The 24,925-nt window shown below is 38.1% G+C and overlaps 2 protein-coding genes and 1 pseudogene across 3 annotated transcripts; 1 reads left to right on the top strand and 2 right to left on the bottom strand.

Annotated features, from left to right (window-relative positions):
• The first annotated feature begins 938 nt into the window (after positions 1-938).
• Positions 939-19,144, top strand: LOC121809467 (nuclear-pore anchor-like). Of its 2 annotated transcripts, XM_042210105.1 has the most exons (34): positions 939-1,437; positions 1,521-1,667; positions 1,932-2,030; positions 2,613-2,741; positions 2,857-2,949; positions 3,042-3,107; positions 3,463-3,552; positions 3,652-3,729; positions 3,851-3,960; positions 5,396-5,516; positions 5,667-5,759; positions 5,882-5,930; positions 6,280-6,383; positions 6,482-6,550; positions 6,737-6,880; positions 6,964-7,068; positions 7,357-7,470; positions 7,563-7,641; positions 8,061-8,104; positions 8,200-8,270; positions 9,735-9,837; positions 9,999-10,133; positions 10,209-10,307; positions 10,496-10,537; positions 10,609-10,662; positions 10,831-11,010; positions 11,126-11,173; positions 11,989-12,033; positions 13,239-13,313; positions 13,389-13,463; positions 13,548-13,732; positions 14,230-14,332; positions 14,681-14,797; positions 16,110-19,144. In XM_042210105.1, exons 1-34 carry the CDS (start codon positions 1,132-1,134, stop codon positions 18,957-18,959), a joined length of 6,222 nt encoding a protein of 2,073 aa, XP_042066039.1. In that variant the 5' UTR covers positions 939-1,131; the 3' UTR covers positions 18,960-19,144. The 2 variants fall into 2 exon arrangements, with proteins under 2 accessions (XP_042066039.1, XP_042066040.1); XM_042210106.1 differs by lacking the exons at positions 939-1,437; positions 1,521-1,667; positions 1,932-2,030; ... (4 more) ...; positions 3,652-3,729; positions 3,851-3,960 and adding an exon at positions 3,987-4,011.
• A 503-nt stretch (positions 19,145-19,647) lies between these two features.
• LOC121810082 lies at positions 19,648-22,799 on the bottom strand. Its single transcript, XM_042210979.1, has 4 exons — positions 21,835-22,799; positions 21,605-21,754; positions 20,464-20,649; positions 19,648-19,990 (listed from the first exon to the last, which is right to left on the bottom strand). The coding sequence occupies exons 1-4, from the start codon at positions 22,762-22,764 to the stop codon at positions 19,910-19,912; spliced, it is 1,347 nt and encodes a 448-aa protein (XP_042066913.1). The 5' UTR covers positions 22,765-22,799; the 3' UTR covers positions 19,648-19,909.
• Positions 22,800-22,977: 178 nt separating this feature from the next.
• On the bottom strand, positions 22,978-24,515 carry LOC121807226 (annotated as a pseudogene).
• Between the last annotated feature and the right edge of the window lie 410 nt (positions 24,516-24,925).

The raw sequence follows: 24,925 nt of genomic DNA on the forward strand, positions 1-24,925 counted from the left end.
TTTGAATGAGGCAGGGTTATGAGAGTTGTGACCTAACACATAAAATGAAGATAATGATGAAGTGGACGGGACTAGGGGCGTGGCCCGTGTCATTATTCCTTATGTATCATTTTTGCCAAAGAGATAATGATAAACTCAACATGAATGTGATATTTGAGGATGACTTTCATCTTATTTCGATTGATATATTCGAGTTAATTCATAATAATTTAACGTGTTGAGTTTTGAAGTCAAAATGACTTAAAAGGGATAAAGATGAATAGACGCGCAAATGGTGTCATGAAGAGGTTGAGAGTGCCCCTCACAGGTCGCATGCGAGCAAGCATTGCCATGCGACCCATGTAGCAGTGCGTAAGTTTATGAGAGGACGGTGACTACACAACCCATGTGATCATGCGTTGGGGTGGGATCAGTTGAGAGCACATTGTCGAGAGCTAAGCACAGGTCGTGCAATTAGTTGTACAACCACACAGACCCATGCTCACATACAAAATTTCCAACCCTTGTCCTAATTAGAACCATAAACATTGACACTTGACTGTATATGGAAGTCATTGGACAATGCATATGGAAATCGATCAATCATTTATCATTGAACCTTCAATTCCATCTTCTCACTAGTTTGGATCAAGAATTTCCTATGAATTATAGGAATCCTGACGATACGAGAAGGGAATCCTGACGATACGAGAAGGGTTTGAAGATTTTTTTTTTTTGCATTTTGTATCTATGAACTTATGCGGCTATACAATTATGTTAAGTCACGGTTCCTTTTTCCAAATATGGAATGTAGTGAAGTAATCACCTACCGTATAACGGATCTATTGGAATTTTATTTCAAGTGATAATCTTTTTAAGTAAAAAATCATCGTGACGGGTAAAAAATTTACGGTACGCCGCTTAATTAATGGCGTTTAGGGAAAAATAAATTCACGAAATTCCGTCGGTTCTAGTATATTTCGTGTGAAACTGAAGAGCTTCAAAAAACCAGCATCCCTCCGTTTTCTAGCATTCCCCTTAAACGCACACATCTCCCACAATCGAATTTGAACTTAGGGTTTTTCCTTCGTTGAATGAGATACATATCTGAAGAAATTCCTGTTTAAATCGAAGAATAAGGAAGAGGCGGAGATGCCGCTTTTCGTATCGGACGAAGAATACCGGCGGTGCTCGCACGATGCGGCGCTTTTGACGGAGAAAGCGGACGACTTCATCCGTGGACTGTACAATCAAATAGAGACGGTGAAGGCGGAGGCCGACGCTGCCTCCATCACTCTCGAGCAGACGTGCGCACTCAACGAACAAAAATACGTTTCCCTTTCCGCGGAGTACTCTTCTCTCCAGCTACAGAACTCCGAGACAAGTGCTTTGCTCGAACAGCGCGATGCTGAAATTGCGAGGCTGAAAGATGAGAAACAACAATTTCTGCTTCAGTCTGTGAGTCTTTATTTCTACCTTTTTGTTTTAGTCACTTGTTGGACAATTGTTAACTCGCGGTTGCTTTCTGTTTCGGCTCCTAGATTGAAAAGGATGGGGAGGTAGAGAGGTTGATGAGGGAAGCATCAGAGCTTCATAGATCGAAGAGGCAGCTGATGGAGTTGGTGGAACAAAGGGACTTGGAAATCAACGAGAAAAATGCTACAATAAAGAGTTATCTTGATAAGATTGTACGCTGCCTTAATTCATTTTTCTTTCCTGTATATGTTTTTCTTTGGTTTTAGTGGACTACATTTATCAAACCATGCTGCTCTATTTGTCCAGGTCATTGAATAGTTACCTATGGTGTACATAATCTGTGTCTCATTTTAATTTTGATAAGAATATTTTTGAAATATTTGCTTTAGAATGTTAAAATTTCAAGCTCCATCAATAACAACCCAGTTGCATTCATGAGTGTTGCATATTGATTCATTGACTGTCATGATTTGAAGGTTAATTTGACTGAAAACCTTGCATCAAAAGACGCACGGATAAGGGACATAGAATCTGAATTGGGGCGATTGCATGCAACATCCGACCGTTTATTGCAGGTGAGATGATTTGTTCATTTTCCCTAGATAATTTTGCTGTTTCTGTTCTCACTTAACTTTCCATTACAATTCAATTTTCTATCATTGTTTTGATTCTCAACATGTATGTTATTCTATTTAAAATTACTGATATCGACAAGCATCCAGACAAGCATGTGGAAATCTTATGATCAGGACTGATATACACATCTATATATTCCCTGTTTACTGCACTTGCCACTCCTTATACAAAAATGCAATCTGAGAAAATTCATCTAGTGACATCTTCAATTTATTGTAATGTTGTTTTTCCCTGTGGACATTTAAGAGTCTTGTCATCATAAATTCATAACACATATCATGACATTCAATGTCAGAAGCTGGTTAGTCAAATGTATCTAGCACATGAATTACAATATTATGTGTACTTGGTGGACCCTTAAATTTAGAGTATCTTTGATTTGCTTTCTGGCATTCTTTTTTCACATGTTTGATGTACTCAGACCTGGTATTGTAAAGAGTGCCTCTTGACATTTCTTTCCTAGCGAACTTCAGTTTAGTGTATGGTGGTACTAATAATACATCTAATTTGGAGCTGAGCAGGAGAAGGAGCTTCTCGAGAGGCATAATTCATGGCTTAATGAGGAGTTGACGATTAAGGTTAATGATCTGATCCAGGTTCGGAAGGAATATGGAGTATATGAGGCTGATATGTCTAGCAAACTTGCAGATGTAAGATTTTGTTTCTCTTGGACCTTTTGAGGAAGAAAGGAATGATTCAATAGCTTTACCATGCATAGTTTCTTAGAAATATGTTTCACAAGCTTAATCACTTTACTGATTCCAGGTTGAACACAAATTGAATGAGAGTGCCAATTCTTTGAAATTTCACAAAGACAAAGCGAGAGAGTTGGAGGAGAAACTGGCATCGATGGAAATAGTGTGTTTCTGTTACATCTCTAATCTACAAATTCTATCATCACATCAATGTTTGATCACTCTGACTATGTGTTTTATGTCTTGTTTGTTTAGGAGTTGTTGTCAACTAGAGATGCAGCTGCTGCTGCTGAGCAGCGTTCCTCAGCTGAAATTTCAACAGTAAGTTTCACACAGCAGTCATGCTTATGATTTCATCTGAATCAGATACCTGTCTTACCATATTATCTGCTGCATGGTTTTCTTTCATATATTCCAAATTGATTACATTTTGTGAACTTACTATTAGTCACCACTGTTATGATACTTGTTTGAAGTAAAGATGGTCAATGCATTGAGTAAAAATATTTGTACATTGTAGCACTCTTGTCATTCATGGATTTATGTTATCCATTTTCTGTATTTTTTTCTTATGTTTAATTTACGTTGATGCGAGTGACCAGAGTCATTTATTTATATGCACATAACTTTGCTGTACGCCTGTCCCATGCAGTCTAAGGGTCAAATTTTTTTGTAGATAACCAAACTTGCTGATTTATATAAAGAAAGCTCGGAGGAATGGTCCAAGAAGGCAGGAGAACTTGAGGGAGTCATCAAGGCTCTTGAAGTGAGCTCTGCTTATAGATACTATGTTCAATACCAGTTTGCTTCATTAAATATTTTATACATTTGAAATGCTATAATTTATGATGCTTTTTCTAAGCAGACTCACTTAAATCAAGTTGAAACTGAATACAAAGATACGCTTGACAAAGAAGTGTCTGCAAGGAAGGAAGTGGAAAAGGTATGTATGTCAGCAAGTTCATGATTTGCTGGCAATAATTAGTTCTTTTTTAGTTTATGTGTTCTCTTTGTCCGAGTTGTGCCATATTTAACAAACTTCCATTGACTTTCTGCTGGAGTAGGAATATGCTGATTTAAAAGATATGCTACAAAGCTGCCAAACAGAATTGGAGAAGTTAAAAAGAGGAAATGAACTTCAACACCTTCCTCTGAGTAGTTTTACAACTGGCTCGTGAGTTGTTTTGGAACTTTAAATGCATTTAAGTACATATTCTACAAGCTGGTATTCATGCTTTCCTCTTTCTGTATTCAGGATCCTCAATTTGTAATATTTTCTTCTTAATTGGTGTTTAGTAAAGTGGAATGGAAATGGGAAATATAATGGTAATAGGAAATTAGAAATGAATGAATTTGTGCCTCCTAACCCCGCGGGGGGGGGGGGGGGGGGGTTATCAACCGGCATTTTTCATTCCTTCTCCATTAAGTCTGCTCCAAACCCGCCAACCAGGCAGCGCTGTAGTTTCTTGACTCTCATTTTAATATTTACATAATTAATTTGGTCAAAGTTGCTGAACAGGAGGGGAAAAGGCCAGTACATTATGGTAGATGATTTATTTTATGCCATCTTGCTCTACATTTTTTGTTGTGTGCGCTTGATTGACAAATATATGCTCATAGCCTCATACAGACAGTTCATAACTCTGATATGTTTTACATTTCTAGTACAGTTGCACTTACTTTGGAAGTTTCCGGTGGTCTTAGTTTATCTGCAGAATGACTGACGTTTGCTGCATGTATGCTAAATTAATTTATTCATTCGAGATAAAAAAAATTATCATTATATCTCGACTATGATTCTAGGATTGCCTTAATTTAGTCAATGTTATCAATCTCGTGTGGCGGCTTATGGCGGTTTGCCTAAAAACCGCCACAAGGATATGGCGTATTAGTATGGCGGATATGGCGGTCAAAAATTAAATAAATAAAATAATACTTATATATTTATATATAATTCAAAAATTTAAAAATATTAAAAATATAACATCTAAAACACTTTAAACAATTAATAAAGCATAATATACCACTCTAACCACCATGTTTCTTGCATAATGCCCTATTCCTAAATGCAGTACACACGCAATGTTGTCAAATGTCGGATATGGCGGTGCTATGGCAGCGACATGGTGCTATGGCGTTTCCACCACCTAACGCCATGCCATAGCGCCATGGCGCCGCCATATCCGCTATTTGATAACATTGAATTTAGTTAGACACTTAATTAAATTTTTTATTTTGCTATCCAAGCCTTCAATTATTCTCTGTGTACACTCTGATTTTTTTGTTATATTGCTTCTTTTGGAATTTTAAGCCTGTCATTTGTTTCTCCAATCGAAATGAAGGGTCATTGCTGTATGAAGTTAATAGCTAGTACTATTTGTTAATGCAATCTAGTATCCCTGCTTGTTTATGTGTACTATTTTCTAGAAATTCATGAAGCTTATACTCATTACTGTGTCTATGTGATCAGAATAACAATTTGTAACTTTATTGACAAAAAGCTGTTTTTGAACATGCATTCTGATTTGCATAGTTGTGTTTCTCTGAACTTAATATGCAATATTATCTGTGGATGGACTAAACCTGTGTTTGTATGTTCTTTCTTTTAGATTGATAAATTCAGTTGATGCTGGTGAAATGGTTTTGGATGATCGAGCAATTATTCCTATAGTTCCTGCCGGAGTTTCTGGAACAGCGTTGGCAGCTTCACTTCTTAGGGATGGATGGAGTGTGAGTACTATCTCTTTTATGTATCTTGTGATATATCTTAGAGAGCAGTATAATATTCACTTTAGTACTTTGTGCAAAGAAAGTTCGTGGGCCTAACTTTAGCTCATTGTGTAATTCTTTTGATCTTTGTTCTTTATTTTCCTTTTGAAGCTGGGGAAAATATATGCAAAATATCAAGAGGCTGTTGATGCTCTACGGCATGAGCAGTTGGGGAGAAAGCAATCCCAAGCTATATTGGAGCGTGTGCGATCTCTTTGGACCTTCATCTCTATAAATAGAAAGGCTTTTTTGCAGTTGTTGGAAGTATACTCCAAATTCTATTTTATATTATTACTCTTTCCTTACCTTCAGATTTCGTTTGTTAGGTGCTTTATGAAATTGAAGAAAAAGCCGGAGTCATCATTGATGAAAGAGGTATTCTGATGTGTGTGAACTATGAAACAGATTTAGTTTTTGATCGTATATGCTTGCTATTGAAAGTTTGTAACATTAATGTATTACTAAGTACAAGTCGACTCTTTTATATGCTATAGCCTGCCAATTTGTGCCTCTTGTTCCCTTCTTTCCCGTGTGTTATCCTTCTATTCTTGCATTCTCTTGCCATCTCAAATAATACTATTTTTGTAGCGAAAAAACAGTGAAGGGTATAGATCTCTTCTGATGCAATCAATGACTGCTTCACATTTTTTTCTTTAATTTTCTTTCCCTGTCTCCAAATTTTATGCGCTTTGTCAAAGCCCTAAGCAATAAGCTCTTTTTGTAGAAGAACATGAAAGACTTGTCGAGGCCTACTCTGCTTTAGATCAGAAACTGCAGCAGACACTATCAGGACATTCCGCTCTGCAGATTACCGTTCAGGAACTCAAGGTTTGTCACTTGGTCTGTTTTAAAATGTTTTTAACTGAACACATTGGCTCTGTGGGATACTATTCTTTAGGTTGTTGCTGATCCAATTTCTCTTTCAGGCTACGTTAAAGAGGCAGGAGCGTGACTATGCAGTTGCTCAGAAGGAGATTGTTGAGCTCCAGCAACAGGTTTGGTCGCGAAAATTTCATTTTCTTAATACGATAATGTTCTATTGGTTTATTTTAATATGACGAGGCTTTTGAAAAAATATATTTGGGATTTACTTTGTATATGAACAATGTAGTTTTCTTCAGTAGGTAGTATATGGTTGAGGATGGCAACCTTTATATTCTACACCTGTTTTGTTGTCTTAGGTGGCTGTACTGTTAAAGGAGTGTAGAGATGTCCAGTTGCGTTGTGGATCAGTTTCCCCTTATCAAGATGATCAGCTCATTAGTGGGATTTCTGTGCCAGTGGGTACTGAATCTAGAGCTGAAAAAGTCATATTGGATCACCTGGTAGATGTTTGTCTACTTTTCATGTACTCTTGCATTATTCGAGTAAGAAATTAATGGCCATTGAACTTTTTTACTCCTTACAGTTGACCTTCAAAGACATAAATGGATTAGTAGAACAGAATGTCCAGCTGCGCAGTATTGTTCACAATCTATCTGATCAGATTGAAGATAGCGGAGCAGAGTTAAAGGCAATATGCAGCCTCTATGCTATATAATACTCCCTCCGTCCCATAGTAGATGTCACACTTGGGAGATAGCACGGGATTTTAGGAGATGTTATTTTGTGTGTTAAGTGGGGAGAGAAAATATAATTTTATAATTGATATGAGAGGGAACTTTTTTCCAAAAGAGGAAATGTGACATCTTTTGTGGGACAAACTAAAAAGGAAAGTGTGACATCTACTATGGGATGGAGGGAATATTTTCTATCATGTTTATTCAGTGATATTAAACTAGGGACCTTGAAAAATTTGCAGGAAAAGTATGAGAAGGAGCTTCAGATGCATAAAGAAGAGACTGTGTCTAAAGTTAAAGCAGTATTGCAGAGGGCAGAGGAACAGGAGCGCATGATTGAGTCGCTTCATACCTCTGTAAGATTCTAAAAATGCTCGGTTTGTAAATCTCTAGTATTTTTTGTGCAAGTTAAAGTTATATTGGATAAGCTGTTTTGATATGCAAATAGGTGGCCATGTACAAGAAGCTCTATGAAGAGGAGCAAAAACTTCGTGCTTATCCTACTCATGTGCATGAAGCAGTTCCAGGTTCTTCCTGCTGCTATACGTTCTTTGCTGTGTTTTATCTCATGTCCTTTATTTATCCTCTAAACTCTAACAAGTTTACAATGTGGAGTGTCTCGTATTTTGTTATCGTATTGGGCATTCCGAAAATGATGTATAGTTCCCCGTTTTAACTAGTTTCTATTACAAAGTCATGAAGATATTGACTGTATTTTTATATTCAAACATTAGGATTCAAACATAGCCCTTTTCTTTTTGTTGACCTTTTTTAACAATGAACAATAGTGCATCATACATTATCTTCTTTATTTGAGCTTTTGTCCCCTTTTCTGTTGTTTTCCACAATACTCTTCTAGAATCTTTCTATTTTCTGTTGTTTTTAAAGGCAATATTTTCTGTTTCTAAAGAACTGCTGATTAATTAGCGATATATTCATTTTGCAGAGCGAGGAGGCAGGGAGATTATACCGATACAAGAAAATAGCCATGTATCGATCCATAAAAATTATAGGATGATAATTGCATACATTGTTGTTCTGTCTCGTATTCCTCAGCCTTATTTGTATAATATGATAATTTATAGGAGGCATCAAGAAAGCATGAACATACTTTAGAGCGTCTGAGAAGTCTGGAAGAAGATTTGGCGAAGTCCAAGTAAGCATATGCTATGCTTGCTTGTGTTTTATCTTCTTGGTTTTTATGTTGTCGAGCGTCTCATGTTTTCATTCTTGTTTATATTTTTATGATATTCTTTCCGGTAACTTTGTGGTTGTAAAATGAGTTTCGCACCTTTCACTTCTCTTCTCATCAAGTTAAGGGAAAATTGATCTGCTTTATCAACCACCACAGTGGTGAACTAAATTTGAGGTGAAACATTATCAAACTTTCACATCTAAGCACTTCTTATAGGTCACCCTGGGCAAGTAAGACATCTTCTGACATCTTTAGAGCACTGTAGAGCTATTGATTCCTGACCTTTTGGTTAGATTGTTTATCAATATCTCATGGTCTATTAGCCACAGTGGCTTATAATGTACTCCCTCCGTCCGCCATTAAATGTCCCATTGCTATTTTGGGATGTCCACCATTAAATGTCCCATTTCACTTATTTTTGGTACATGGCCCCACATTCCACTAACTTCCACCCACTTTTCTTTATATTCTTAATTCTTAAAACCCGTGCCGAGTCAAAGTTAGCCATTTAATCCTGGATGGGAGGAGTATTACTTTGGGTTTTGCATGTCCTCTCTGAGTGGGTGAAATTTCAAATATTGGTGAAATCTTAGAAGAAACTATAGTGGTATTACAGTATCTTAGTCTTAGCTTGTTGAAGAAATTATGTCCACTCAAATGTGGGAATTCGATCCCAATTGGGCATTGTGTGTGAAATTTAATGCAGCAATCTATGTTTAATTTGTACCATCATATATGATTGGTTGCTACGAATCAAGCTAATCTATTTGACAAAATTGTTACACCAATATTTATTTTTATCAACATCAACTTCCATTGTAAATTTGTAATGCCGGAAACTATTGTATTATGCCACCAGGGGCAGTGCAATTATATTTGAGCATAGATCTATTGATATTATCAGTGGGACTTCCGCAATGAAGTAAACAATGACCAAGACTATGTCCAACTCCTGTTGAATGGATTTCCTAGATTTTGCTATACCTTACCAAATATAGCAGAAGCAAAATTGTTAGTATTATTAGGAACATGATGAAAATTATCTGTTTCAGAGGGAATAGGGAGAAAGTTGTATTAATATTTGTGGAGTTAGTGAACTTGGTTAATTTTATAGGTAAACAAGGCATGTAGACTTGGAAGTTAATGGGATTTGATTTCAGATCAATTGTTTAGAAATCAGTGCAATTTCAGTATTGACTTATTGAGTTGATCGTGCATAGTTATGGGGGAATTAAGTTTTAGTTATATTTCACAACACTTTCTTATGATTCCCATGGAGATGCTTCTGGTAGTAAGATGACTTCTTATGCCTTTAAGTTTTAACACATTAACTACATTGTACTGTTGGATAAACACACAATGAATTCTGTCATTAGTAAGTTTAGCTTTATATACTAATGGAACATATTTATTCTTCTACTTCAGGAATGACCTCATTTCATTGCGATCTGATCGTGATAGATTGGAAACGGTAGCAATGTTTGCAGAAGAAAAACTTGGCAGGTTTATGAAGGAGTTTGAGCAACAGGTTTATTTCTTTGGTGTTATCCTTAGGAGTGGCATAAACCTGTTATTTGTGGAAGCTAATGGAAAATTATTTTACTTGACTATTTTGTATGAATCTCCGTTTTGGGTAAACTTTTTGTCTGATGCGTGACATGTGTTGCCTTGATTTATGGTTTGCACCAGAGGGAAGAGCATAATGGAATTAGAGCAAGAAATGTTGAGTTCTCTCAGATAATAGTGGACTACCAAAGGAAACTCCGTGAAAGTGCAGAGTCCTTGGATGCTGCCAATGAACTGTCTCGCAAGTTAACAATGGAGGTATCTTTTTAGATCTCTCTTCGGTTATGTTAACTCTAAGATTTTTATTGATTACATATATTGTTTCTCTTTTAGGTATCAATTTTGAAGCAAGAAAAGGAAATGCTTCAGAACTCTGAGAAAAGAGCTTCTGATGAAGTTTGTAGTTTGAGTCAGAGGGTTCATCGACTTCAGGTAATCTTCTCTTATATTTTAAAATTTTAACTAGGAATACATTTAGATACCCATGCCATGTGGGTAACTGGACTCTGCGAGTGCAGTATCATAAATATTATTGTAACAAAAACTCCAAGTGATTAATAACGTGTAAAAAGATGTATTCTAACTGGCAATAATTTGACTGTGCTTGTATCTTTGCTCAGGCCACTTTGGACACCATGCAGAGTGCAGAGGAAGTGCGTGAGGTAGCTATTCTTTTCCCACTTTGTTCCTCTTTAAGGTTAGCAGTCGCGACTCAAATGTCTTCATTGTTTAGGAGGCTAGAGGTGTTGAGAGGAGAAAACAAGAAGATTATGCAAACAAAATTGAGGTACTTCTTTCCTGTGATTTGTTGCATATGAGAATGTTGACAGAAACATGGTTTCTCTAACATTTCCAGCATGCATACAAGTGTTGCAGTTGAATTCTGAATCTGAAGTTTGTCAATATGAAAAAGCCCCATTTGTTGGTTACATATATTAAAGTACTTTCTATGCAGAGAGAATGGGCTGAGGCAAAAAGAGAACTTCAGGAACAACGAGATCTTGTTCGAAGCCTTTCTCTTGACCATGGGAGTAGTTTGAAGGATGCTCATAAACAAATTGATGAATTGAACAAAGAATTGGCTAATTCTTTGAGATCTGTGGCAAATGCTGAATCTAGAGCAGCAATTGCAGAGGTGCATCTGTGTTATTAGTGTTTGTTATATGCAAATGGAATTTATGTTGTCATCTTTTATTGCTCTTTTCCTTCGAGTCGATGGTTTTTGTGACTGGTCTGAATATGTTATCCAGGCTCGATATTCTGATCTGGAGAAGATTATGGAATCTACAAGGACAAAGGTATGGCCTAGACATTTTGGATCTTCTATACTCTATCTTGCCTCATCCCCATCCCAGATAAAAGAGTCAGAAAATAGTGTGGGAACAATCATGCATATTATACATTAAATTATGAAAATATTTGTAGTGATGAACTGCTATTAGCGTAGACATTCATAATAAATTAATAATTCACATTTGCATGCAAGTAAATTATGCTCTGCTAGTTCAAGAGTTCTATGGAATTTAGGTGATGATTGGTATGCATGGATGGAATAACGTGAGAATGGAAGGAACTTGGAATGATGATGTGTAGTGAATGAAGTAAATGGCAAACTCCTGTAGCTTTACTAGGAATGCCATACAAATGAAATTGCAATTGCTTTCATCAGTCATTACAGTAGTTGGTATCAAGTTATTAATTCCAGACACTGAATGAAATTTATCTGAAATGATCAAATATTCTGAAAATTCTTTATTATTATGTTATTATTATATTCTGAAAATATTCTTTATTCCATGTTATTAACTCTTGTAAGATATTTGCGTCCTCCTCGTAACTAGTTCAAATTATTAGTGAGCTTTATAATTTTCTTGTGAATTATATTTGATAATATTAGCTGTACCTTTTTTTTTCTTAAAGCCTGTTAAATTCTGAATAAAATTAGAAATCTCGTCTCTAATTTTCATTTCCACCTTAGAGTTTTTCCACATGAATCTGATCAAATGGCCGATGAGTGTTGATAGTGGACCTTCTATTGTCTTTCAAAATTTTCTGTTCTCAAACTACTAGGTGTTTCTTCCTATTTTCTTTCATATTTTTCTATACACTGCAGGGTTCTGACGGTGTTGATAGTGGACCTTCTTCTTCTTCTGAAAAGGTACTTAAAACATTCAGGCTTCTGATATTTGTTATGTATCTTGTCTTTTGTTTACCAACTCGAATAATACCCTCTAAATTTGGTGCAAATAAACATTTTTTACTTGTACACGTGTCCAATCTTTCAATAATTCTTGCTGTTGTTTCTTACACTCTGTAATGTAAAACGATGAAACAAGTAATTATATGGCCGTGATGAGTCATATGAGTATGATAAAGAACAGATTGGCTTTCCATGGTTAATCCTCGCACTAATGGTTATGAACTAATGATATCTAAATTATTAGATATCCTCTCACTAATGGTGCCAGACTGCCTTGTGCCAACATCCTATTTTTTCCCAGCACATCAGCCACCTGCCCCATGTCCCATGTCCCATGTCCGACATGGTGACAAGTGAGATTGTTAGTTCTTTCCTGTTTCTCATTCACGGCGTCCCCTCTCCCAGAAATCAGGATACCTTCTGACCTAATTTATCCATCTTCCCTTGTGAGTCATGTAATAGATTATTCTATCTTCTCAGAGCTGTGGTGCTTGTGCCACCAATGTTGTCAAAAGCGCGCTTGGGGCGTGGGGCGTACAAGTATAGATGAATGACGGTGGTTTAAATATTAGAATGAGATTTTCCCTTTTGCGTCAAGTGTTTTACTGCCATCTAACTAGTCTAGGCACGTCACTGAGAAAGTTGTAGCTCATCTGTTTAACTGCTTCAGCATTGAGGAATAATTAATTTCAGGAAAAATATATGATTAGCAGATTATGACAGCATTGGGGTTAACTTATAGGCAGTAAATTTGTAGGTCTACTACCATGCTGTAACATCACTCTTCTGTTTCTGATATATTTTTATGTTTCTGATAACCCTCTATTGGGCTTGCAATACTTTAAGTATCATTGTTCCATGTAATTCTACCAACAATTTGGTATGGAAGGATTAACCTATAGTTTGTGTTTCCAGGAATCTGTGTGAACAAAAGTCTTCACAGTTAATCAAAATCTCTGCTCCTGTGCTACCTTGTCTCTTTGATCTGAACTTGTGATATCCTAATCTAATAATATTGTGATATAATCATCACCAGTCAGCTTAAAAATAATAACCAAAGTAAAATTTTGGAAATGTTTGTTAGTGATTTCTTTGCTTTGCTGTAAAGAATGAATCTTTTTTTATACACTGAAAATGATCATATTCACTTTCATATGTTTTAGATGCTGGCCAAGTTTAGGGATGAAATCGAGAAATTAAGGGAGGAAGCAGAGGCAAGCAAAAATCACATGCTTCAGGTATGTTCTTGTCTTGTTTGGGTGTTTACATTCTGCCTTTAGTTAGAAGTGCTGAATTTCATTTGTCCACACCAGTACAAGAGCATCGCTCAAGTAAATGAAGAAGCCCTCACACAGTTGGAGTTGGCCCATGAGAATTTTAAGAAAGAGGTATTGTTGTGTTTTATCCTCCCGTAGTTGTCTGCTTCACTGACCTAATTTTCCAGTGCAATTTTATGTCTTTTCATGTTATAGGCTGATGAAGTTAAGAAGTCACTAGAAAACGAGATTCATTTGCTCAGGGAGCATGTTAATGAACTTGAGAGTGAATGTAAGCTAAAGACTGAGGAAGCAAATTCTGCAACTTCTGGGAAAGAAGAGGCTCTTGCTGGTGCTTTATCTGAGATTGCTAGTGTAAAGGATGCGTTTTCTGTTAAAATGTAAGCTTTCATATGCTCTATGTGAAGTTGTGAACATCCTTTCAGTGGATGATTTACAATACATCTTGGAAGGCCTGAGAAGTGAAGTTCATGAAAATTGTTGTGGTGCTAAATAACAATGATACTTCTGCAGCGTTCAAACAATTCTTCTTTGTAATTTGAGTATGCAAATAAACAAGTTGGAGTCAGGTGTATGAATTTGTATGTGGTACTGGACATTAGGTAAAGCTTATGTCAGGTGTATGAATTTGTATGTAGTACTGGACATAATCTTCTTGTTTTCTTGTAGGCACAAGAATTAAGAAATGATGTTTAGAGATTTAAGTGAAGAGAGAATAAAGTAGGAGAGAGTAATTGTGTTATATTTTGCCAAAAAAGGAAATGACTCACTTTAGGTGGGATGTCCAAAAAAGTAATACGAGTCTCTTATGGCGAGACAGGGGGTTATTTTCTTGCATGTGAGATTATCTAAAGTTGTATGCCTTTAATTGTGACAGATCACAGATTGTAGTCATGGAATCCCAAATCTCTACATTGAAAGAAGACTTGGAGTCGGAGCATAAGAAATGGCGAATTGCTCAAGACAACTATGAGAGACAGGTTCCTTCCGCACCACTTTACTCTCTGCTATGTTATGTTACAATGTGTGTTAAAAGTGTAATATGTAGGAATTATTACATTATAGTATTATGTGTACCCTGCCATTTTATATTTATTTTGATTTATAACTATCTCCACCTTTTGAGGTTTAGTCATCGTATCTGTTCATGTTTATTTCTTTTGATTTTGTAATAAAATTGTTTCTTATTAAAACAAATTGTTCCATAACAGTTTGGTAAGAGCTTCAAGTTTATATATTTGTGTACATTTGTTTAAAATCTTGTTTCAAGTAGCTGGTTTTCTGAAAAGAAATACATGACCATATTTGGTTGATGTTTTTTCTTCCAGGTTATTCTACAATCAGAAACTATTCAAGAGTTGACGAAAACATCACAAGCCTTGGATTCGGCACAAAAAGAGGCATCTGAGCTCCGTAAAGTGGTAGATGTGCTAAAGACAGAAAATGTATTACCCCTTTCTACTGCATATGTGATTTTCTCCTTTTATTCTTATGATTGGTGTTAATTTGGAGGCAGAATAGTATTCCCTCCATTCCACAGTAGTAGAGACATTTCATTTTCTGCACTCGTTTTGGAAAAATGATAATAAATAGTTAAAGTAAAAAAAGAGTAAAGTAAGAGAAAGAATAATGTAGATAAGACTCTTCTCTACATTATTTTCTCGTTTACTTTATTCTTCTCTTAAACGAGTGTAGAAAATGAAATGACTCTACTACTATTGAACGGGGAACGGGGAACTGAGGGAGTAGTTGATTGTATAAATGAAGTTGAGAATTATAGAAAATTCCTATTTTTCTTGTGGCATAGGCAGGTATTATATATGTGTGTATATATGGTTTTGTTCAAATAAAACCTTTTATTGTGAGAACTGTGAGAATGCTTGCTTGCACAACACCCATTAGTCACTTGCGCTGAACCTGTAATTTACTGCACTGAACTAGTTCTACACTCAGCAAATATTGCCAGCGAATTCCCATATAGGTTCAATTTTCAAATGACTTATAGGTATAGTGCAAGTCAGTTATATGTGCAGTGGAAGCCTTCTCACAGATTTCACAATAAGAAATTTTTATGTTTAGTAAACCTTATATGTTTATATTATTTGGATTTGGTGACTAGTATTTGTGCAGGTATGACGTTGTTGATTAGGGAAGGTATTTACTGGTATTTTTTAAAAAGGCCACCTTGGGCTAGGAGTGCATTCATTATGTATATATTTGAATTTGGTTACTGGTTTAAATTCTCGTATGACATCATTGATTTTGAATGATTTGTTATTTCTGGTATTCTTTGTAAAAACCACTTTGGACTAGGAGGCTAGGAGCCTACCATTTTTCGTAAGCCTCTAGAAATCATTATACTTGAGTATATGAAATTCATCCATTGTCTGGCTCGTAGTTTTTAATCCCACCACACAGTTGGGCTCATAAGAACATGGAACATATCATTCAATGGGAGGAGGTATGGAATGCTGGATAAGCATATCTGTTACTTATTACGGAAGGGATGAACCTCATCTAATATATAGCATGAAATGAATCTAATGAACATATTTTTCTCCAGTAAATATCTTAACCTGAAAAGCCTAAAAGCTGAGACATATTATTGACAGTTTTATGTATGTATCGCTGTTTGAGTATCTTTCCAGCAGATCCTACGCTAGTTTAGGAAGTTATGCTACTTCAACTTCCTTCCACAGTATTCTTCTTGCAAGAGGTTTATGCAATTTGAGAGATTCTTATTATGTGTCTTTGCAGGTGGAGCTTAAGTCAAAGTGGGAGACAGAAAAGTTGGCCATTGAAGTATATAGGAACGAAGCAGACAAGAAGTACACTGAAATTAACGAACTAAACAAGATTTTGCACAGTCAACTTGAAGCCTTGCACATTAAGTTGGCTGAGAAGGAAAAGGGAATAGCTTCTGGAAGCAGTTCTAAGAACCTTGGGGGTGATGATGGGTTGCAAAGTGTTGTGAACTATCTCCGACGGTCGAAGGAAATAGCTGAAACAGAAATCTCATTATTGAAACAAGAAAAGCATCGCTTGCAATCTCAATTAGAGAGTGCTTTGAAGTCAGCCGAGTCTGCACAGACATTGCTTCAGGCAGAGCGAGGAAAATCGCGTGCATCGTTGCTTACAGATGAAGAGTTTGAATCTCTTCAACTACAGGTCAGAGAGATAACTTTACTGCGTGAAAGCAATGTGCAACTCAGAGAGGAAAATCGGCATAATTTTGAAGAATGCCTGAAACTTCGTGAAGCATTTCAGAATGCTAAAATTGAAATTGAGAATTTGGAGAAGCTTCTAAGAGAAAGAGACAGAGAGTTGGAAGCGTGTAGAAAAGAAATTGAAATCTTGAAGGAAGAGAAAATGGATCTTGAAAAGAGAATTGCCGAGTTGGTACAGAAATGCAAGGATGTTGATGTCAATGATTATAATCAGTTGAAGGAATCTTCCAAGCAGATGCAGATGAGCTTAGCGGAAAAGGATAGTCAGCTGGAGGAGGTTAAGAAGCTTTTATTAGAAAAGCAGGAAACAGTATCAATTCTAGAGCGAGACCTAGCTAGAAGCAAAACAGAAGTGAGTGAACGAGAGAACAAGATTGATGAAGTCTCACAAACTGAAGCTTCTCAGAAATCCGAGATTGATAGACTTAAGCGGAATTATATGCAAGCAAGAAGGAAGTTTGAAAATCTTGTAAAGGAAAAAGATGAGATGAGCAAAGAGGTCCAGTCTTTGTCCAAACAATTAGAGGAGGCTAGGCAAGCCTTGTCCAAACAACTGGAGGAGGCTAAACTTGTAAAACGAAATACTGTCGATTCTGGAGAACAGCAAAAGGAGAAAGATACGAGGATACAAATTCTAGAAAGAACTGTGGAGAGGCAAAGAGATGATCTGAGGAAAGAAAAAGAAGATCACCATAAAGAAAAACAAAAATTTCTAAAGATTCGGAAAACAATAATCGAGTCTCATGAAAATGTCACGCAAGAAAAGAGGAGAATCACTGACGACCTTACAAAGCATAAACAAGCTTTGAAAGCTCTTCAAGATGAAGTGGAAAAAATAAAGAATCCTGGTAGCAGTCAATCAGAAAGTGCATCTAGTAATATATTGGATGATTTTGCTTCTGCCTATTTCCTGGCTGTAGATAATTTTGAACAATTAGCACAGCCAGCTTTTAGTGTCCCTGACTCTACCACGACAGATGCTCCACCTCTTGATAATGCAACATCTGTTGCAGTTCCCACCGGTCAAGCAGTACCATCGTTTCAAACCCCTGAACCTCCTGCTGCCAGTGTTCCTGCAGCAAGAGCTGAGGAGAAAGAGAAAAGACCTGCTTTAACAAAGGCAAACCTTAAAATGGGAAGGAAGCTGGTTCGTCCTAATATTACGAAGCCTAGGGAACCTCAAGGTGATGTGGAGATGACCGAAGGAGATGAATCTAATACCGGATTACCATCCCATAGTACAGAGACTCAGGGAACTGTAAGTGCTCCCGCAACAGCATCTGCACGTAAACGAATGCAAGATGAGATGCTCAATACAGAAGAGACTACCTCTGATGTCCCAGCACCGTTGCATAAAAAGTCAAAAGCTCCAGATAGCCTACAGGTGGGTGGTGACGAACTAGCTGCTGCTCCCACAAAGCTACCTGAAGCTGTTATCACTGAAGAATCATCAGATGATATGGGAAACCTTCAACAAATTAAGGAAGAAGTTGTTGAAAAGGATGAGCTTGACACTGTAGAAGATCAAACTGTAGAACCATTAGCAGATGAAGAGTTCAGTGAACCAGTTGATGCTGCAGATGAAAAATTGGAGAAACCAAGCGACATTATGCTATCTGATGATCAGCTGAGAGATCAAACCGAACTAGATATTCAACGCATAGTTGCAGAGTCAGGTGGTGAGAAAGAAGAGGGAGAGGTGGTTGGAGATTTTGCTGATAATGATGGTGATAGCAGTGCAATCAATGAGACAGGAGGACCAGGAAATGGAGAATTACAAGGCGAACAATCAACGGACCCTGAGAAATCACCTAGTATTGAACCATTGGGCCTGGAAGCTGGGGAGATTGATACATCCGATACACTAGAGGATGAGAAGATAGGTGACTTAAATGAGACCATAACTGACAATTCTGATAAGCTTATCCATGGTGCAGATTCTGGTGCAGAAATCGACAGGGCACCTGGTTCGTCCAATCCTCCCTCTGAGGAAGCATCAATCAGCACTACTGTTGCTATTGTTGATGTTGGTCCTTCGGATCAACCTGGATCGACGCCCCCACAGGACAGTGGTGCAAAACCCGTGTCACCTCTGAACAGTGGTGGATCGACTCCCCCACAGGACAGTGGGGCAAAACCCGTGTCACCTCTGAACAGTGGTGGATCGACTCTCCCACAGGACAGTGGTGCAAAACCTGCGTCACCTCTGAACAGTGGTGCAACAACCATTAATCTACAGGAGAGAGCAAGGCAGCGAGCACACCTGAGGCAGGCTGGCATGGGAGGGGTTACTTCTTCACCAGGAAGAGCTCGTGGCCGAACAATTCGTGGTCGTGGTGTACGTGGTGGACGCACTGGACGTGGACAATCCCCTGGTTAAGGATGTAAGCGCGCTGATGCTTTTCATACTATGTTCATGGTTCTGAAGTATCTGAGCATCTGGTAGTTTACATTTTATCCAACTGGCGATAGTTTTTTTTTTATATCGGTTGTGATGTGTTTTGATTGCGTTCATAATGTTTGGACAATTTTCTTGAATTTATCTACTAGGAAATGATTAAAGTATTGCTCGTGGAGAATGAACTACATTTTATAAGAAAGAAAAAATTGTCAAAATTAAAATAGACTAATTTTGGAGGACGGACTAACATGACAAAAAGTAGACTATTTTTTGGAGATGAATGTAATATTGATTAAGGAAATAAATATTTATATACTAAAAATTAGGTAAAATCAACTCTTACCTTGTGATTATATAATTACCGGTGGAAAATTAAGATTCTTTACTACTACTTACTTCTATGAAAAATAGTCTTTGTTTTTCATTTTGGTCCACTCATCAAAATTAGTTTCCACCAACAATACTTTACCCTCTTTTTCTCTTAACTATCATACTTTACCGATTCATCTCGTTCATGATTTATTTTTTCATGGCCAGGTGTAGTATATAAAATAGGGCCAAGCTGATTTGCAGGCTATGAACAAAAACCACACCGTAAAAAACACAAACAAATAAAAACATAACAGAGACGTTAGATCAAAAACCCAATGCCAAAACTCAAATATAATTTGGCTAAGCATGGACTTGGGGTCCTTATCATATAACCTTTATTTGACCAATTTGGCATATGTTTACGAAATGAGACATATCACTGATGCAAAAGGGCCTGAGGAAAAAATCTCCTACGTGATGAATATCCAACATTGATTGGCAATCAATTTCAAAAGGGCCATAACCAAGTTAGAGAGACAGCTCTTCTTAGTGTTCCATCATTGAAATTATTAAGTTTCTTTTTAAGCAGAATATATACGAGGCAAAGCATCCAAAGCTCACTTGTACTGTTGAGAAGCTTCCATTATCAGCTTATCCATGAATTGGCATTTCTTGTCAAATCCCCAACCCGGATTACTCTGCATAAATAAAAATGATTGAACAAAAAGACAGATAACAATGAGATGTGTGACTCATCATACACGCAAATCAGGGTTGCCCCTTAAAAACATTCAAATTTTCCATCTAAGTAAACCAATCTTGATTCCAATCCACACAAACAAAACTACTATGAGGATGAAACCAAATCTTCAAATTCTATTTTTTGTTGTCCAAGTAAAGTCACCCCAAGTCTATCAATTCAATCACAATGTTGCAAAAGCTGGCATCAAGATCGTTATCCAGCTAAGCTCTCATTATAGCTCATCCCTTGTAAAAGAGTCATCCCAAACAAAATGTTTGGAACTTTTAATAATTTAAATAAGAATTTTAACTAATTAATTTAAGCTTAGAAATATGTAGTAATAGTTTTCCTTGATACTTGCAATAATTTATCCAAAATTATTTTCCCAACAAACAAACAACACTTATGTTTAAGATGTCAAGTTTTTACCTGCAATGAGAGAACAGCACGGTCAGTGAAACGTTTCACAGAAGCAGGTGCACTAGCTGGGAGAGTTTCAGCCACTCGTTCTAGCTCTCCTAATTGTTGCTTCGCAGTCACTCTATCTGGACCAGCATAATGGTCTACAATCGATTTGATAAGAGGAACTCTATTCATTGTTTCTTCCATAATTTCCTGGACAGATCATAAGTCAAATCAATAAAGTTATTAATAGTACAAAGGATTTAGTATGAGCATCCTAATCCCATGGAAGAAGAGAATGCATGAGTAACATATTAGTAAAATATGGAATACTTCACAAAACAGTATGACCAATCCAAGGGAATAACAAACCAAGCCATCTCATCTTTTGTTCCTTCCTCGAAGAATGAAATTTGATGCAAAACAAGGCAAAATGTCGTCAATAACTTACATGCCTTCTTCAGATGCATACTTCTCCAGCAGTAAGATTATAATACTAATGATAATAGAAACAAAACTTCAACAGCAAATTAATCAATGTCCTGATTTGATTATAATATTCATGCTTTAATTGCATTTATATGAAACCAGTGTTTGCTCATTCAGCATGTTTTCTTTTAGTAGATGACCGACCAGACCACCACCCTTTAATGAGGACTCACACAAAGATGCTAGGCGAAAGTCATCAGTAGACAAGACAACTTGTAATGGCTTTCACTCTGTAGTTTCTTTTTTGATAAAACACATGTTTCTTTTTTATTATGTTTATCTGTGCTTGCATTTCATACTCTAAAACACGCAACTACCTTTAAGCACCCTGCATGAAAATGCTAAAAGCAGAGGTCGGCAAATGGTACAAGCGAAAGAGAATGAACAAGTATCCACAGAATCACTTTTCCTAACATTAAATACTAATCCCCCGGGACTAAATGGGTTCTACAATATTCTAAACCACTACTAATTATATGTGACTTCACACATGTATAAATTGCACCTTGCAACACCAACAAAGAAAGTTCAATTTTCTGAGCATACTACTATATTAAGTTTCAGGATTCAAATGAAAAATCCATCAGGTGCCCCACGTAATTGCAGCCAAACAACAAAAGCTTAAAGGAACCAATCACAGATTTTAATTTACACGAAGCATAAGTGGTTCAAAATTTACCTCCCACTCTTCTTGATTTTTAATCCCTTCATATGCCATAAGGAATGGCTTCATCTTCTCGAGTGCATCACGAAGAGGAATAGGAGGTTGCTCATCAATATCAGGGCGCACGCCAAACTCTTCCATGAAGTACTCCGGCTCACATTCAATCTGCATAAGAAACTCCAAAATCAACAACCAATGTACTCATATCAATGATCCAATCTAAATAACAAAACAAACCAGATTACCATTAAGTTCGTCTCGTATGCATCCAAAAGAGCCTCATCCATAGGAGACGGCAACACCCTGTTTGACAATTCCTCAAACCCTTCTGTCAGTTTGCTCATAACCTCCGGCCCCAGTCTCTTAGCCACCTTCTCCTCAGCAGCAGGATCCCCCAAAAACTCAGCAGCTCCATCTTCCTCTACCTCATATCTATCATCTCGGCTTCCTCTTCCTCTTCCTCCTCCTCTCGCCATCCCTCTTCCTCTTCCTCCTCCGCGTCCACTTCCTCTCCCTCCTTCCCATCTTTCAGCTCTAACTTCGGGGCGAGCTCCGCCTCCACCTGCGTCTCCTTTCGACAATATTCCCACTGCCTTTCTTACTTTCTCCTCAGCACTCAACTGCACTCGGGGTTGTTGAGGCTCTGCTTTCGGCTTTTCTGGTTGTGGCGCAGGGGATCCCCCGGGCTTCCCCCGACCAGCACCGGATAAAACACCGAAGATGCTCGACGGAATCGACTTGGCTGGGGCAGGAGGAGCTTCCGATCCGGCGGAATCCGATTGTAATTCTTCGTACTTTGATAGAAACGACATTTGGGGATTAGGTTGCGGCGGCTGAGCTTCAGATTGCTCAGCTGGAGGCGAGAAGGAATTTGGGGAAACAAAGCCAATGCCGTGGCCCCTGCCGAATGCGGCGGAGTTAGTGCCATTGTTGATGGAGGAAGAGAACAAAGGCGGAACACCTCTGCCTCGACCATGGCCGTGCGGCGGCGGAGAGGCGGCGTCGTGGTTGGAAGTTTTGGATTCGTCTTCGGGTGGGGTGTCGACGGTGAACTGGAAATGTGTAGGAGCACCACGGCCTCTACCTCCGCCGCCTGAGGAGGTGGATAGAGCGGCGGGAATGGAGGATGTAGCGGTGGTGGGGCGGTAAGGGATTTTGGAGATGCTTCTTCTCATTTTGTTGAGGGGTTTTCGAACAGTGACTGACGTATTAAACGAATCTTATGTGTTTGGTCGATTTCTATTTTTTTCTTATTTTCCTTAATTTTTTTTCAGTATACTCACTGCATTCTCAAAAAATAGATTAGTTTTGTCGCTTCCACTAATATTTTTTATTATTTCGTAGAAAATTAAAGTGAGACATTTATTTATGGCCATAGAATGAAGAACTGAAAATGAAAATCGGGTGCATTCAAGTTTAAAAATCATATACATACATGTTCAAGGATGAAGATAAAGCAAACAAAATAGCGTTAAAAAAAATGAATTTTGAAAAGATCAACAATAAAGTGAAGCGCGCATGAATGAATTGATTCGTAAAAAATCAGCAAATAAAACGAGCATTCAGATTTTGATGAGTGCAGTAAAGGCCAGGGTGCTGCGTGAAGCCCTGCCGCTTCAACAGCTTCCTCGCCCTCACCACCAGCTTCCGGTTGCTCACTCTCCCATCCGTCTCCGCAATTATCACCTGAATCGCATTGCTCAGCACGCCGTATGCTCGCGTCGTGTCCCCCTCGGGGCTGGTATCCGCCGACGTCTCGTCGGACTGGCACCCGCTGATGAGAATCCCGCCATCTGTGATGCCGCCACCACCTCCAAACTTGCTCCTCACCGCATTCATGAACTTGGTGATCTTCGGGGTGGCCTCGTTCCCGAATATGTCGAACAGGGTCGGCCTCAGCTTGCCTGCGTCGATGTCGTGCTTGCCAGTCTTCTGCTTCAGTATCTCGATGAATGTCGACAGCGGCAGAGATTTGCTCGTCAGGTGCTCCGGTGCTGCTTCTTCTTGGTGGACTTCCGTGCACAGGAAGCTCTTCAGTCCTGAGCATTTCTGTTTGTGTTGTTGTTGTTTCTTTTTGTTCCTGCCCGTGCTCTCGCCGATCTGCTCCTTGGACTCGTCGATTAGGCCTCCGCTGTGGCAGGAGTCGGAGACGATGGTGATCCGGCTTCCCTCGGCTACTTTGTTCACCACCTCTCTGAAGTCGTCGTCTAATTATACACAACTTGAAAATTTCATTCTTGTCTAACGTCGACTTAGTATTAATAAGTGGGTGAGTAACTCATTCTTTAATTATGTTATAGACCTAATAAGAGAACACATCCTAAAATAGCATAGCAGAGAGCTTATTTAGTTTATGAACCTCACATCAATTGCTTTGTGGGACATTGAATCTGTAACACGTACGTACCAGTAATGAGATTCATGTCAGTGGGGACAATGCACTCATCATAGCCGGTGGAGTCGTCGTCGTCGGTCTCGGCCGGGAGGCGGGTGCACGAAGAGGACGTCGCCGGGCTGGGAGGAGGCAACCAGATCGGAGAGGGCGGCGCGTATGTTCTTGCCGGTGGGCTGCGTGTCGGCACTACCCTCTGTATCGATGAGCACCACGATATTCTCCTCCGGAAAACCGTATCGGTCGAGCAGGCAGCGGTGCATCCGCCGCACATCGTTAATGCAGCCCTTCAGCTCCGCCTTGGTGCCCGGGTAGTTGCAGCCTATCAGCACTGCCTTTTTCCTCATTGGATTTTCAACTGTGAATTCTTTCTTACTCGCATTAATATCTTCACCCAAGAAAAATAATTAGTGTTGTTATTTGATGGCCCCATAACATATTTATAAATTATAATGAAGAGGTAATCTGTCTATATACTCCATTCTACTATTTCTATGGGAATAGAGTGAACAGGCAGTGCTGCCCATGTTTAAATTATTTGGCAATATTACTACTCCCACACTCAAACTACCAGGAAATTACTACTCCATTTGTCCTTCTAGAATCGTCTTATTTTTAATAGAGAAAAGTTAAATGCCAACTAATGACACATTACTAAAATAAAATGAGGCATTTGGAATGGACAGCTCAAAAAATAGTTGGAATGAGATAGGGGTGTAAATGTGTAATACTCTTTGATGGTTTATATATTTTCAAACAAAACTATCTTTGATGCCAGCTGAGATTAGTCACTGATGGCGGGCTATAGATATATATGATGCTTCATTAGTATAACAACATGGTACAACTGGACATAGGTATGTTTAATTTATTTTTGTATATTCTTATATTCCATGTGTATGTATATGCATTGATGTGAACGCTAGCGGCAACCCGTGAAGCAT

Source organism: Salvia splendens, chromosome 6 (assembly GCF_004379255.2).
Source record: "Salvia splendens isolate huo1 chromosome 6, SspV2, whole genome shotgun sequence".
In the NCBI taxonomy this organism is placed as follows: Eukaryota; Viridiplantae; Streptophyta; class Magnoliopsida; order Lamiales; family Lamiaceae; genus Salvia; species Salvia splendens.

Excerpts from the sequence above, each read along its gene's own strand:
- LOC121809467 (XM_042210105.1), top strand. The coding sequence starts at position 1,132 with ATGCCGCTTTTCGTATCGGACGAAGAATACCGGCGGTGCTCGCACGAT. Across the intron at positions 3,553-3,651 it reads GAGTCATCAAGGCTCTTGAA|ACTCACTTAAATCAAGTTGA; the intron begins GTGAGCTCTGCT and ends TTTTCTAAGCAG. Across the intron at positions 7,069-7,356 it reads ATAGCGGAGCAGAGTTAAAG|GAAAAGTATGAGAAGGAGCT; the intron begins GCAATATGCAGC and ends AAAAATTTGCAG.
- LOC121810082 (XM_042210979.1), bottom strand. The coding sequence starts at position 22,764 with ATGAGAAGAAGCATCTCCAAAATCCCTTACCGCCCCACCACCGCTACA. Across the intron at positions 20,650-21,604 it reads AAAATCAAGAAGAGTGGGAG|GAAATTATGGAAGAAACAAT; the intron begins GTAAATTTTGAA and ends TGATCTGTCCAG. Across the intron at positions 19,991-20,463 it reads GTGCTGTTCTCTCATTGCAG|AGTAATCCGGGTTGGGGATT; the intron begins GTAAAAACTTGA and ends TTATTTATGCAG.